Source organism: Styela clava, chromosome 1 (genome assembly GCF_964204865.1).
Source record: "Styela clava chromosome 1, kaStyClav1.hap1.2, whole genome shotgun sequence".
Taxonomy (NCBI): Eukaryota; Metazoa; Chordata; class Ascidiacea; order Stolidobranchia; family Styelidae; genus Styela; species Styela clava.
In genome coordinates this window covers 31,245,017-31,260,997 of record NC_135250.1, presented here as the reverse complement: position 1 = coordinate 31,260,997, position 15,981 = coordinate 31,245,017, and the positions used below count along the sequence as shown (strand labels likewise).

The 15,981-nt window shown below is 35.8% G+C and overlaps 1 protein-coding gene and 1 pseudogene across 1 annotated transcript; both read right to left on the bottom strand.

The window, feature by feature from the left end:
• Window positions 1-215: 215 nt before the first annotated feature.
• On the bottom strand, window positions 216-6,694 carry LOC120334727 (protein MCM10 homolog). The gene is made up of 3 exons (XM_039402222.2): window positions 6,244-6,694; window positions 3,666-5,146; window positions 216-3,252 (listed from the first exon to the last, which is right to left on the bottom strand). The coding sequence occupies exons 1-3, from the start codon at window positions 6,312-6,314 to the stop codon at window positions 2,117-2,119; spliced, it is 2,688 nt and encodes an 895-aa protein (XP_039258156.2). The 5' UTR covers window positions 6,315-6,694; the 3' UTR covers window positions 216-2,116.
• Window positions 6,695-6,755: 61 nt separating this feature from the next.
• LOC120335068 (2-Hydroxyacid oxidase 1 pseudogene) lies at window positions 6,756-7,253 on the bottom strand (annotated as a pseudogene).
• Window positions 7,254-15,981: the final 8,728 nt, after the last annotated feature.

Genomic DNA, 15,981 nt, shown 5'->3' with positions numbered 1-15,981 from the left:
GACCGGAAACCAGGTGAAAACCATGGTTCATTAGGCGATGTTATTGGCTTTCCTTTTCCCTCTTGAAATTAATCGAAATACTGCTCAAAACTATGAATACCAGCTTAAAACGCAGCATTTTTTTTGTAATTTTTCAAATAAAATTTCACACTTGTCCCTTTGATACGTAAACCCCAAGAAAATCTCATATCTGGCGATACAGAAAAACAGTCATCCTCACTCAGTAAGTTTTTAATGCAAAACACCACCAAGATAAAAAGACATGTAAAGAAAATTAGCCAGGTTCGTTGGTGTAATTAATAATAATTAATTCCAACCTCAAATTGGCAATAAATCGACAGTGACAATCTTTTTTTAGCATAAGGGCAGCATTTGATAAAAACATACAAAAAAAGTGAATTTGTTTTCTATTTGGCAGTTGACTTGAAAGAGTCTGGCAATCTCTACTACAGGGGTTCCCACCAAAAATTGGGTCGCCTGGGAGTTTTCTTGGGTCGCTTGGGAAAAGTTATTGCTTTTATTTTCTAGTTTATTTGAATTGAAGTGTAGCTTACTGGTAATTTTATATGTCGAAAGGGTGCTCCAGAAGTATGTGCACCAAGATGGCGCACAATCTGAAACATACGAGTATGTATGTGTACCGGGTAAGGTTTCAGGTATATGCGCCATCTTGGTGCACATACTTCGGAGCTTACATACTTCGGAGTATCACAGCGAAAAAGCTGCTGTTTTGCTTAAATTTATGTGAAAATGGTTATTTCACATTACTCGGTTAATTTTGTGACCATATAAGACATAAGCATTACATACCGCCTACTGCGCCTAGTATTTGAGCATATTCTTGGGTTGCGAGATTTTACAAAAAATTTTTTTCAGAAAATTTGGCTTACTTGAAAAAAAGGGGTGGAGCTCTGCTCTACTGCGTGCGAATTTAGATTTTAGAAAATGTCCAGTCTCTGGTGCACTGGATGGATATCCATGACTGCAAATGCTATTGACGATAACACTCAAAAATACAAAAAAAAATAATAAAAAATAAACACATTAATTAATACACATAATTATCGGCAGTTTTTGATCTATTTTCACCACTTATATTCGATACAGGGCAGTGAACACGATTTTTACTTCAGTCAAGAAAAGTTTACATTAAAAATAGGGCACTCCACGAGTGTATGTGCCAATATGGAGGTAACTAATTTTATTCGGCTACTTTACATCAAGTCGTGTAAAGCGACTGAAGTCTATGGGCAGGGGGTATATTCACCTGGCTAACACAGACAGTCCCCGAATTCGTAATAGAACTAAAATAAGGAAAATCGGAAAAAAATTATGGCCTAACCCTAACCTGGTACACATACTACGGGAGCACCCAATATGCATACTGATTGAGAAATAAAGAGGTCCCAATTAGGCAAAAAGAGGTATTTAACGAAATAGAGCCATGCTCTTTAGTAAGATTTGACTTTTTAACTAACAAGAAGTAAGGAATTGGCAGCATTGTAACTCTTGCATTAGGATAGGATTATCCTGACCAGATATGCCTCAATGATTCTATGAGAGGCAGAGTTGGAATTTTAATAACGCCGAAGAAACCTAAAATTGGTTCGGAAAGAAATATAAAATGATGTCAAAACAGCTACGAGGCAGTATCTTGGAAAGTAAAATTCTGAAATAACAAAGGATTTGAATATTTTTAGTGATTAGGCTTTAACAAAATCACCAACCATCTGCCAGAGGTAAGATTAAATGGAATTTTCAGCATTGCCAAATTTAGAGTGAGGTTGTTGGCATGAAGATTCAATACCTCGTTTGCACTCCTAAACATTAAGCCATCGTTGTGTGTTCAATTATAATGTAAACACATGGGCGCTCCAAAAGTATGTGCACCAAGATGGCAAACATCGGGGATGTAGTATGTGTACCAGGTTAAGGTTAGATTATAATTTTAATTTAATTTTTCCTTTTTTAGTTAAATTACGAGTTCGTTGACTAGCCAAGTGACTCCCGTAGTATTTGTATCTAAAATTATGGCCTAACCTTAACCTGGTACACATGCGACGTTTCGGTGTCTGCCATTTTGGCGCACATACTTCTGGAGTACCAACACATGCCATCATGCAAGAGAGTTCAAAAACCTTCCGTGCTCTAAACCACGGATCAATAAAACCTCCGAATCTAATATTTTCACATCTCTTTCCTTCAACATACTCGACTTTCGCCAATTTTTTTCACTCCCACATTCTGCACAGGATTTTGAGGGGTACATCTCCCATGTAATTGCCCTATGTCGACAATTCGAGCACTCGAAGAATTTCTTTTTCGCGTTTTTCCAGTTTAAATGATGTTTCAGCTCTTTACACCTCTCGTGTGGCCCCCAGAACGTATACGAACATTCAACACACGTCACGACTTTGGACGAAATCTCGTACGTTTCAGACATCTTTTTTTCCATCATTTCTTTCCGTATAAGGGGGGTAAAATATTTTTCCTCCTCCTCAAGCTGAGAGTTCTCAATTTCACGAGAAAACGACGATTTGCTGTTCAAAATTTTATTAAATTCTTCTTTACTCAAATTTCCATATTTTGAGTGTTTTGGGGACAATTTTTGAGGCTGATTTTCCTTTTTTTCACCCAGATTCAATTCCACTTTTTGCAAAATTTTATTTTTCATATTGTCACTGTTTTGTACGTTTTTAATCTGCTTTAAAACTCCTTTATTTGGGTCAGATTTTTGTATCGCCACATTCCCAGTATCATTCCGTAATTTTGCTATCGCTTTTTTCTTTGCTAAACTGGCATTATTTTTTGATGAACTCGAATTTTTGGGGCTTCCCCACTCCCCAAAAAGATCAATTTCACCATTACAAGACCCATCGCCTAATTTGGGGCCATTTGCCCCCAATTTTGGAGAGGAAATTTTCGCTAACTCCAATTTTTTCATGCGCACCATATCAGCTGTCATTTTTTTGATATCTGCTGGAGAGACAAAACTATTGTTGCCAGTTATTTTTGTTCTGGAATTCGCTGCGTTGCTTTTAAGCTGTGATAACAGTGATCCTGTTTTTTTCACCGGCTGTGTTGTAACGTTTAAAGTTGTCTTCGACTTTGATTTAATAAGATTTCCTCGTTCTTTAAGGAATTCGGCTGCAGTTTGGGGTTTCGATTCCGCTGCCTTTTTCTTGAATTCCTCTTCTTTCTTTAAATTGTTCAAATGATTCAAATATTGTCGAGATCCTGCCGCCATGTCACCTAGGAAATAAATAATGAGGCGTTTCAACTCAGAAGGTCATCGGAGAGGGGTGCAAAGTTTTAATCGTAGAATGTTTTAATAAACTAATTTGAAATAAATAACCATTATTAAGACAAATTGTCCACTAACGATCTAGGATACGATTATTCAAACTTTGCCATGGGCGCCATTTCACATAATTTCATATTTACTTTATTACATTGTGGTCGCTTGAAGCTTCTCTATCAGCATTCTTCTTACTTTTGACTTAAAAAACCAGGTAAATCTAAGCATGTCAGTGACAGCTTGTAATTCTTGTATTAGTACTTTTTCTAGTGTTGTTGAGAATTTGCATGTAACTCATCTCTCAGTAATTATTTAATTTATGTGAGTGCTCAGGACCTTGCTTTAATAATGTGCGATATAAGTATACCTGATGTTAGCATCTCCGCAAATGCTGGTGAGCATCCCGAGACTGAGTGATCTTCCTCGATTCCACTGAGTGCTTTCATAACCTTTGACCTCTCCATTAATTCTCTCTTTCCTTCGGCTGCAAGGTCAGCATGGTTGGACAAAAATTTTGTCAATTTCACTTTTGGTTCTTTCGGTTTTGTAGAATTTGCAACGGAATTCGGGGTAGCGCTGTACACTTTCCCTCCGTAAAAAAACTGATCATTTTTTACTTTATTCCACATGCTATCTTTAAATTTTTTCGCTACGGGGGCAGCAACGGAGCCTTGCAGTTCACTACGTCGTGCGCTTGATTTCTTATATTTGCTCTTCATGTGAAAAACACAGACGTCTGATACTTGTTTGTTAATGAACGCTAAACATTTTCCAGCGGGTTGTTTATTTCTCCATTTTGTTGCCATGCACCATCCCAAGTCAGACGCTAAACCAATATGCATTGTCCGATCTGCAACATCCACAGTCAAAGCAGGCGTATCGTCAAACGAATTTTTGGGGTCGTCTTTCTTAGGGGGCATAATCGTTGGGTTCAGAAGTCCAATCACACTCCCTACAGCCATCTGTTTCGTTAATTTTTCGTGTACGGCACCGAAAAGAAAAAATGAAACCGTTTTTGTGCAGTCATCTAAATCAGTTAAATTCCAGATACTAAATGGTTTTCCATTTTTCGCGGTCTGCCGCTCAAGTTGCTTAGCAACAACTCCAATCGTTACCCAATCAGTGTCCTCGGATAACTTCATGGTTGAACGGATAAGGCTCAATTTTAAATAACGTTTTCCCGTCATGCGTTGTTGCATTTCTACACCAGGAACGAAACATTTTTTCAATCGAATTCGAGAAAATCGTTCAATTTCAACAACAACTGGTTCTTTTGCAGCTGCAGGTTTTTGTTTCTGGGGAGGAGTCGATTTGGCCCCAAATTGTGGGCCCAAAAGGTTACCCAAGGGCCCCATCGGTGTTCTGGGGCTTGATACACTACCCCTCAAGCTTTCGGTGAAGGGGTGGCCCATTGGGCCAGGTGCTTGAGTGGTATTTGCGACTCGTCTTTTTTTCTGAGGGGGTAAATCAGTCTCAAACTGGTTATTTTCAACCTGACGTTTCGAGCTAGAACCGTAAAAAGATGACGTAACATTTTTAGTTTTTTCAGAATCAAGTTTTCTTGAAATATTAGAATTCAGAGATGCACTGGCTGTATTTGTAACACTGGCTGTATTTGCAAATGGTGCGTCCGCAAATGCAGCCAGGAACAATGATTTTGGCAGACTTTTTGAATCTGTTACATTTTCTTTATTATCTGGAGATGATTTTTGGCTAGTTTCGGTGAGTTCCTCAGGTGAACAATTCTCATTTTTCTTGCGTCCAGGTGAATTTCCTTTCTTTTGTTTCATCTTTTCCTTGATTTCTTTCATTTTCTTTTCCAGTTCCAAATATTCATCCTCAAGAGTGCTGAAAATATAAAAAATCTGCAGTTTGAATCCTGCTCAACAGACATATGAAGTGACATATCGATTAAAACTTAGTAGCTCTAAATCATAGATTCTACGTTCTCAGTAATTAATCTTCAGTGATTTCAGGATCGAATTGAATACTTTTTCGAAGCGAATTTCGAAAGATTGGTAATTTTAAGTGAATTTACTGCGTATTCACTATTCACACATGACGAGAAACATGTTTGATCAATAAATTGCATTATGCTCTAACAAAATAAATCTTTGGTGAATGAAAAAAAACAAGATAGCAGTGATTTAAAACCCAATCCTGACATGGACCGATAACCAGACAAGAGGATGTAGTTCGCCATATAATTACGCTGTCATATCGGTCCCCCCCCCCCCAGGATAAATATGCAAATCCCATCCCATTCTTTAGTTCAGCGTTTCCCAAACTGTGTTCTGCGGAACACTAGTGTTCCGCGAGCGTCTTCGAAGTGTTCCGTGAAAAAAGAATCAAAAATACGTCTAAAATGGTCGCCATGGCAATCTATGGAACGTGGAGTTGCACTGACCGGCGATATTGCGTCATCGTCCGCCTAAAGTGGACCAATTAGGTTGGGGTAGTAGAATTTTTGATAACCGTCGCTATTCTTCCTTCATCTTTGACTGGTTTTACTTTAAAATAATTTCTTATTTGGCCAAACTCTATTCAATAGATAAATGAACTGCAACAAGTACTTCTATCTCCATTAGAGGCAAACACTATGTAATGGAAAGTACACGACATAGAATGGTAAAATGAATGAATTGATTTATATACACAGTATTTAAATTAATCAACAATAAAACATTCATAATAATCAATATGCAAAATATTTAGTCATTTTTTAGGTATGTTTAACACAATTGTGTTAGTTCTCGCGGCGCATTTGGCAACTCGCCACTAGATTGAGTAGCGGTTACATTACACCGTTTATCTTTATCAATTTTATCCTTTCAACTTTTAGTGTTCCGCGAGGCGAGATGAAAAGTGCAAGTGTTCCGTGAACGAAAAAGTTTGGGAAACGCTGCTTTAGGTAACTGTATCCATCAACAGTAACCCAACAATACCTGGTCTCAGCTTCTTCATCTTCATCCATAAGAGCAAGTAAATCTCCAACGTCATCATCAATGTCTTCCATGATTTCATTAATTAGCTAATTAATCTGTGTAAAATTAGGAATTATAATTATTGAATTAGAGGTAAGATTGTATAAAACTAACAGTGCTTGAAAATCTTATTTTTAAGGCATACATCCACCTTTACCCTGGAATAAGACAATTCTATTTTTGCTTGATAATGTCGGAATTTAAAATTAAACCAAATAATCGGTGAATGCATTGATAAACATGAATCATCCCATAAACAAAATACTTTAAAAAATGAGTGTCAGTATTCATAACCCTAAAGACGAATGGGATTCATAAACAAATACTGGTGCTCCCGAAGTATGCAAACCAAGATGGCGGACATCGGAACGTAACATGGGTAACAGGTTAGGGTTAGGCGATAATTTTTTTCCAATTTCCTTATTTTAGTCCTATTATCAGTTTGAAGACTAGCTAAGAGCCTCCCGTAGTATTTAGACCGCCATCACATCGACTGTAACTACAATAGCACAGTATCCATTCTGCTCAGCTCTTTGAATTAAAGTTTTTACAACATCCCTATCATTCACAACATACAACTGAAACCATCTTAAACATTTCGGAACTTTTTCAGCAATTTGTTCAATCGTGCATGACGACCAAGTACCCATGACAAAACCGGTACCAACGCTTTCCGCGGCTCTTGCAGTGTCAATTTCGCCGTTTTTAGATGCCATTTTGTGAAGACCAAACGGGGCTATACACACAGGGAAAGCAATTTTACTTCCAAGTATAAAACTACTAGTATCAATTTGTGAAACATCCCTCAGAACTTTCGGTTGAAAACGCCATGATTTGAAAGCCAAACAATTCTCTTTTAAAGTTTGTTCATTAGTTGCACCAAAGCTAATAAATTCAGAAACTTTTTTTGATAATTTTTTTGCAGCCAGTCGTTCAAAATCTTCAACACAAATGCATTTATCTATATTCATGATTTATTTATTAATGCTTTTCGTTTTTGCAACGCCTATGCGATGTTACCAGTCGACTAAAATACAGAAAATCCTGCTAGACTGGGAAGTTTATATTTTCAATGGAAAACTTTAAAATTAAACTCTACAATAAATTTTGAAAATATTTTTTATTGCCATTACCGGTACTCAATTACTGTACTACTGAAGTCATAGATACCGGTAGATAAGATAAGTTTATTTCGACTCCATAATCAGCAAAGAGGCGATAAAACGGTTGATAAAAACAAATAAATAGAAAACTGATTATAAAATCAGGAGAGTAAACAAAACCTTGGATAAGGTTTAAAACGTACAGAATAGAGGATGGAAGGTATCGCCAAGAAGAAGTGGTACGTGTTCACTCACCTAAAACTATTGAATCAAATCATTCACACTCGCACACACACAACCATAGGGCATTAATAAACTCAGTAAAAAGAGAGAAGCTTTAGATAAATTATATGGTAACCAGAAAAAATAAATAAACACGTAAAAAAGAAATTAGAATAAAAGATAAGAAATATGATAAATAATAAGAATTGTTTGCCACACTATTTTAATAGAGAGAGAGAGAGAGAGAGATTTATTAATTTGTCAACCAAAAAAATTGCCGTCATCAATACAGTAAAAAAGTAGCAACAATAAAATTGTTTTGGTATGGACAGGAGGGAGCGATACGACCATGCGGTCATCGAGGTCAACTCCCACCTATTTCGCTTGTATGAATAAGATTCAAATTTTAAGATGACTTAATGAAAAAGTTAGACCAGTAATATTTTTACAAACTTTAGGAACAAAAAATAATATAAATGTAAACAAATTATACCTAATAATGAATTGGGACTCAAAATAAACACGATATAACCTGAACGGGTAAGAATAATAAGGTGAAGAATGAAGTCAACATGAGATATAGTTGGAAACTTAGTTGCACTAGTAATATCAGTCGGCTTTAAACTATAATAAATAATTCTTTATGTAAACATTTTAAATATATGTATAAAGAAAAAAATATATATACAGCGGATCAAGCGCTTCAAACAACATGGCGAAAATTTGCAACCAAGCTAAGAAGTTATTGAAACTTAGTAATATAACAACTTCTTTATCATTGGAATTAAAATAAAAATTTTGTAAAAAAAAATGCTAATCCTGTAATCAAGTTTATGCCTCTCAGCCTCTGGAAACAAAATAACTAATCCCATACCCGACATAAACTGGTAACCGGACGAGAGGCTGTAGTCTTACATATGAATAAATTCTACTATTGCCTTCCTTTTCCTGGAATAAATATAAAATCCTACCCAGTAATTAATTTTCCATGAATCCACAATCCCGCTGTCGAACTAGGAGGGGAATCACCTATTCTTCCCGCCCAATCATTCAAGCGTGCTAGTGTATGTTAGTCGTTGTGTATGGCTTATCACAGTTTGGTGCAGGAATCTTCTTCAGATACTGATAATCATTTCGTAGTACATGGAATATTGCAACGACACCGGTAAACAAATATATTGATAAAAAGTTCTGTTGGAATAATCAGATATACAATGAACGTTTCCGCGACCTTTGACCCTGTAAAAATTCTCCCCATAAGTTACTAAAGCAAATTTTTTATTCTTATTTTTTTTTATATTGTTTTGGAGAGTGGAAGTTTGTACCAATTGCCATTGTTACGTAATTGCTGACCTATTGCTGATTGGTCATTGTTACCGTAATAAACAAGGAAATCAATGCATAGGAGACATCCATATTTCCGCAATTGACGGGCTCTAAAGACTACCAAAGTCATCGTGTCAGTGATACTTTGTTTTATTTCATTTGGCTTTTAACCACACAAAGTTTCATTTAGATAAATTGACAAAATATTTGAAGTAGAAAACTCCCAATTATCTAAATGTTTGTCACTGACCAGTGATGCTAGTAATTGGTACAGCAACAAGAGAGCTACGCTCAAATATATGGACACGTCACAAGGTGCCGCTATTTTTATTCGGACACATAAAAAACGAATCTCTTGAAGTCCACAAAAATTTTTGAAATAAGTAAAAGTAATAACCTTCTGGCGAAAAAATCAATCTTTAACCACTGAAAATTTCAAAGCGATTTTATCATGACGAAGGAGAAGAATATTAATAAGAACAACAACATAATATTGAAACGATCGTTATGTCCACTGACGTGTCCAATAAACAAGGGAATCGATGCTCTGGGAAACATCCAAGACGACTTAATGATGCGTAATATGTAATTAGTCATTTGGCGAATGTGGAGCGTGTATTCTCTCAGATAATTATCATCTCCTGCGTTCTCAGCAATCGTACACGTTCAAGCGAATATGAAATCGGAGAATTCCACGAATTCATTTAAACCAGAGGTTCTCAACCTGTTACTGACCGTGTACCACTTTACTGTTTTTACTCTGGCCGCGTACCAGCGCCTCACACGCTATGGGAGTATTTTATAATGTGACATAACATCCTTTGGGGCGTAAAACGCAAACGGACGAGGGCGATTTCTAAAAAGGACTGGTAGACCTATGAATGGATCAGCGAACAATAGCATGCATAGCATAAGATTCTTCCTCATATGGCGGCTCATATTCTGACATCTGCATGTGCATGTTTTTTGTTGGGTTCCTGATATCCCACATGCATGATCTTTTTTCCTATTTGGGTGGTGTGATTCTTTGTGAGGGTTGTAGAAGCTATAATTTAACTCCTGTACCTATTATTGTAATTAGGTGACAAGTCAAGCTATATTTGGATTCTCTCCTCCATTTTAATTTGCTGTAGTAGCCTATTATATGCTGTGTCCTGCGTGTATACAACTATTTTATCCTTGGTCAAAGTTATGCTGTGGACACGCAAATGTGTGATGTTAACGGTTAATAGCCAACATGAATGGTTAGTGTGGTGTCTCAACCACAATCCCATCCTTCTCAGGTCTTTCAACTAGCAATCTAATGATAGTTGATTAATATTAATCGATATTTACAGAAATCAATAACTTCATCTGTAGCGTGGTTTTCTATTGTCTCCTTATTTGCAATCATTGAATATCGTACTCGCAGAAATATTTTTCGTTTATCAGCACCATCGTGATCAGCACCATCGTGATTGACACCATCGTGGTCAATTTGAAGACTAGCTAATTCAACATAAAAAGGGTATACATCAACAAAACTTGCCAACTGATGAATCATCCGTGATAAATCTGAACTGGCCCCAGTGATGAACAACCTCAATTAAATTTCCTTGGCTATAATCCCTGACTTTGAAAAACCTACTCGAACCTTTAATAACTAATATATTCCCGAAACCGATTTTCCTACCTTTCGGCCTGAATAATTAATCTTAACTCATTTTTCTTTCTTTTCATGTCTCGGTGATTGTGTGTGTGCGTGCGTGCCTTCATTAATTTGGGATAACCTTTAACGACCTTCGGAAATCGATGAAAGCGTAAAGTAAAAACAAGAGAGCTACGCCCAAATATATGGACACGTCTGTTCGCAGTACAGTACGGTTTACCGTACCGTCAGATCACAGTCTACAAATATATTCACACCAAGCGAAGCAGTACAGTCGGACACAAAATGACGTTCGATGTCCGCAAAACGATCAAACAAAACAAAATCTCACAAAGCTAACAGAAATATTTGAAAAAAACTTGAGCTACGCTCAAATATATGGACACGTCACAAGGTGCCGCTATTTTTTATTCTGACACATAAAAAACGAATCTCTTGAAGTCCACAAAAATTTTTGAAATAAGTAAAAGTAATAGCCTTCTGGAGAAAAATTTCATCTTTAACCACTAAATTTCAAAGCAATTGGTCCATTAATCAAAGAGAAAAGCTACTTTTTAGATTTTCCACTAGGTGTCCAAAAAGTGTAAAAGAACAACAACATAATATTGAAATGATCGCTGTGTCCACTACGTGTCCAAAAACGCTTCGCTTCGTTGATTGTACGTTTTTTTTTTAATCTTATCATACTTAATTTTTATTTAAGCGAGTACATATCATTTCTTCTTATCAGTTGTGTCTGTTTTACTAATTTAACCATTTCTTGAATATGCTGCCAAATTTCTGAATGTGGCATCGTATAAGATTTAAATGTGATGCCAACTTCAACGATGCCAATGGTATGAACTCCAATACTTCAATTCACTGTGAACGCGAAAATCTTACAATTGCAACTTTTCTTCAATTTTGAAACCTCATCTAGAAATTTGGCGATTTACCCAAAATTCTGTCATGTTTTTTTGCCTTCATTTGCGTACCATAACAGAAAAAAAATGAAATGGGGTATGTCAAACATTATATACAGTATTCTTATTTCCCCCAATTTTGCAGACCGAAGTGGCGTCCCTTTTAATATTCACACAAACCGCTCACGATCATGAATGCTCTAACCCTGACATGAGTAAACTATGGCCCGCGGGACAAACGGCCCATTGATTTCATATGGCCCGCCTGATGCTGCTATAAATTTCTGATTTTAACCAATTCTGCATGCACTACATAATTGTTGTTTTTGAAATCTCAATTTTTTTTCACAATTGATACAGCCAAACTAAAACTAAATTATTATTTTCCAACCAAAAAATAGCTCAAGGAATTTGTTGAGACTACGATTAAATTTAGCTTTGACACTTTTGCAACACAGTTCATAAAATCAATTTTTTACGTCACATTCACATGACCCGACAGTTCGGATGAGCAATATGTTTGGTACCTGGTCTGAAAGCCTTGCTCACCTCTGATCAACCTCTCCAAAAACAACCCGCTATTCTTTGTATGACGTGGCGTTTAAAATAAATTATATATCGTGCAGCTTTTTTGAAAAACCTTTTTAAATTCAAATTCTGTACGTTTTAAACGTCGCTTAAAATAATTAAGGTTTCGTTTGCTCTCCTGATTCTGTAAACAGTTCTATTTTATTTATTTATCAATTCTTTTATCGTCTGACTGATTATGGAGTCGAAATAACCTGAAGTTGTAGTAAGCTAACATGCTCTTACTTCGATCCTGCCCTTCAGCGAATATTTAATTAAGTTTACGCCGAAATCTCCTCGCACTTCTCTGCGGGAACAGATTGCATTTCCGTTCTTATCTCTTTGGTTGCAGTTTCGCCATCTGCTTACCGATACGGGAATGCGCTAATTATGTCTGAAGAAGTCTGACCTTGGTCAGACGAAACGTTACAGAAATATATTTGTGTTAGTGTGAAGTAAGACTCTTGAATCACTTAGGATAGTTATCTTTAATCTTGCTACAGCATCCTTGCACTATATTCATACGGATCCGCCGACACAAAAGCATAGAAGAAGGATAAGTAGTTAGTCTCGCAGAAACCAAATCATTAGCACAGAGAAATTCATGATTATAAAACAAAGTCAACACTAATCTAAGTATTCAAGAGTCTTGCTGTATACCATGTTTCCCGAAAATAAGACCTATCCTGAATTTCAAACATGATATTAATATAAGCACTCCCCCCAAAATAAGACCTAGTCGATTTTCATGTTTTGTATAATTGAAAAAAATCTTGTAATTCTCTATTTTGTAATTTTTTTTTTTTTAAATGAAAATAAAAGACATCGCACAAAAATATGCCCTAGTGCGGGGGTGGGCAACCTTTTTCGGCTCACGTGCCAAAATCGGCTAAATTAAACAACAAAATTCTTTCGCGTGCCGACCAAAATTAAAAACAATGCTTTGCTACTTTCAAAGCAAAAATAACATGTACAGACAAATTCACTATTTGGGAAAATATCAGTCAGCCAAAGAGACTTGGTTACTTTTTTTTATTCTATATCAGTGAGACTACTGCTGCTGCATTGCCGCTGATATAGATTTTATATATATTGGGTTTATGTTTTGTACCTTTCAATAAAATACACGAACTACTGGTTTCATCCTTCAGGCTACTTCTGTTACGAGACTTAATAAAGTTCATAACTGAGAACAGAGATGTACAAGCATATGTAGATGAAAACATAGAGAGTTTATACCAATGATGCGCCAGTCGCCTTCAAACTATCTATTCTTTTTAGTATACATGTGGTACACAATAAAATATGTGTTAGCGCAACATTTTTGAGTTTCCGATTTGCGTAAATAAATATGAAACATGCGCAGGATCAACCCAAGGGGGAATCTCATCAATAGTTCAATACCTCTTTTAAATTGAGTTTATTACGTGCAATTCTTTCTCTAAGAAGGGGCCAATGGAAGGCATGGAGCGGATGGAAGGCATATATATATATATATTATGTGTTTTTTGGGTTGGCGAAAAAAATAAATTCTCTCTCTTTATTTGGTTAATTCCCCTATCCTGTTCCTGATCGGATTATTTCTGTATGTAATGTATATAGTTTTATATAAATATATATATATACTGAGAGTTTATATTGTAGGGTGACCATACGTTCTCGTTTTGGAGGATTTGTCCTCCTTTTTCGTTAAAAAAATTTGCGTTTTCCGAGGACGCTCTAAATTGTCAAAATGTCCTCCTTTTTCACCGGATTAAATATTAAAAATTCTTTTATATTGGTTACAGTTGCTTTGTTAAGAAAATTTCAAAGTTAGTAGAGACTTGTAAGTATCATTATACATATAACAAGCAATGCATTGAGATGTGATAGCATGTACACGGGTTTACTTTAATTAATTCCCACTTCTTATGCTTCCTCGTTCATGAATTAAAATCGTTTTGTTCTGCAATGAGGTTTTAGGTCATTTCACCTCGTATTTCGCAATCTCTGAAAAGTATGTTTTTGGCAGAAAATTAAGCCAGTAGACCCAGTTTCACGATATTAAAAAAATAACGCAGCAAAGTTGACAATGATCAAAGGAACTGCCAACTACTCGTGGTCTAAGGACAAACAAATTGTAGTTGTTATTGGACACGTTTAGTGGCCATAACGATCGTTTCAAAATTTTGTTGTTATTGTTATTTGTCTCCGTCTCCATTTTTAAAAAATCGCTTTTCTCTTCGAATACTGGACCAATTGCTTTGATATTTTCAGTGGTTAAAGATAAAATTTTTCTCCAGAAGGCTATTACTTTTTTTTGCGCTATGACGTCATCAAAATTATTGTCACTGGGTGGCGCTACGTTTCCATATATTTGAGCATAGCTCTCTTGTTTTTTAATAAAGACGAAAATGCATCATTTCATTGTCGCCACTTTGTCTATTGTCACTTCTGTATTCAATACCAAAAAAATTTAGTAGATATATTATAATGTATATCTCATGCACAGATGAAATGTGATTCTACCAAATAATGTGTCCTCCTTTTAGGGTCTGGAAATATGGTCACCCCATTATATTGTAACAGAACCCGTCTCAATTTATTTATTTAAGTATTTGCCTTGTAACTGTTTCGGATGACCGTATATGGTCGTATCATAATCACCCAGTCATATATCAAAAAGTGCATTACTTGTTGGTATGGTCTTATTTGTTATTGTATCATTATGTTTTCTTGTTAACGAAAAAATAAATTATTTTTTTCTCTTTGTGTTGTTCAATGAGTTGTTGAAAAAACCCGCTAGTATCGCTGCGGAGTTGCCACAAAATATAATAAACAAACGAACAAAGTACTTTCGAAGAAAAAATAACAACAAACTAACTAGAAATCGATGTTCATATATAAAGCTAGTTTTCTTCAACGAAATATATCAGTATCGTAGGCTTTCGCCAGACTGGTCTCGCATTTTCGTCCGCTTCAGAGCAGATCTTGTTGTATGGTTATACTTATCCTGTGTGAAAGTAAGCCCATAAGGCAAATAAAATATTGGAGTATTGTCTATAACTGCAATAATGTTAACATGGTTTGAGAATATTTGAATAGATATTTGTTTAAATTGTTGAATTCGTAGTCTTAAGTGGCTGGAGAGGCCATGACCTTGTTATTGCGGTACCGGTAACGCGAACAAAACGGCGACGACGAAAGTTGTTAATTGTTACTGCTGACAACGGGTGTGTAACAACTTCACAGACTGATTTTTATATTTAGATTGGGTAAGGGAAAGTTGATATCAGTTATGATATGGGATTAATTATCAAGTTGGGGTTTTTCCAATGCATTGACTGGATACTGTTATAACAGTATAATGGGCCTAATAAGTAATATTTGTATAATTGGTAATATAGGTACCGGTACCGGTAATATTTGTATTGTACATATCGTCCTTGTGTCGTATTTCCTTGTCTGGTGTATTTTACTAGAGTTTTATTTGTATAGCCTATTTCATGTCTGTTGTCCTACAGTAGTCCTAAACTGCTGTTATAATTGTTAGTACTGTAGTAGGGCAGCAGTAGGGGTGCATGTCGCACATGTGTGTCTTAGGCAAGTAAGGTCTTGAACATGTATTCCCATCGCTGTTTTACTGTTTATTCATTATGCAGATACTGTTACATTTTTAAGGCAAATAAACATACATACATACATTTATTCATCACCATGTGATAATAAAAAACACATAGGCCTATACAAACAGAAGCAAGAGGTTATCTACCTGTGACATCCAATGACTTATTGCTGCTATTAAAAGATAACAATAAACAATAAGAACAATACAAAATTGCATTCAGGCATTATTCAATTGTTGAAAGGAGGGCATTGTCTTTATATTTTGAATGGTACAAGGCTGTCTGGCTGTTGTTCGAATTAAGCACAACTAGTGACAAAATTTATT

What these genes read in the sequence shown, in the direction of transcription:
- LOC120334727 (XM_039402222.2), bottom strand. Translation starts at nt 6,314, where the DNA reads ATGGAAGACATTGATGATGACGTTGGAGATTTACTTGCTCTTATGGAT. An exon ending in GATGAAGAAGCTGAGACCAG is followed by an intron (nt 5,147 to 6,243) that starts GTATTGTTGGGT and finishes TTATATTTTCAG; the next exon opens with CACTCTTGAGGATGAATATT. An exon ending in TGCGGAGATGCTAACATCAG is followed by an intron (nt 3,253 to 3,665) that starts GTATACTTATAT and finishes TTTATTTCCTAG; the next exon opens with GTGACATGGCGGCAGGATCT.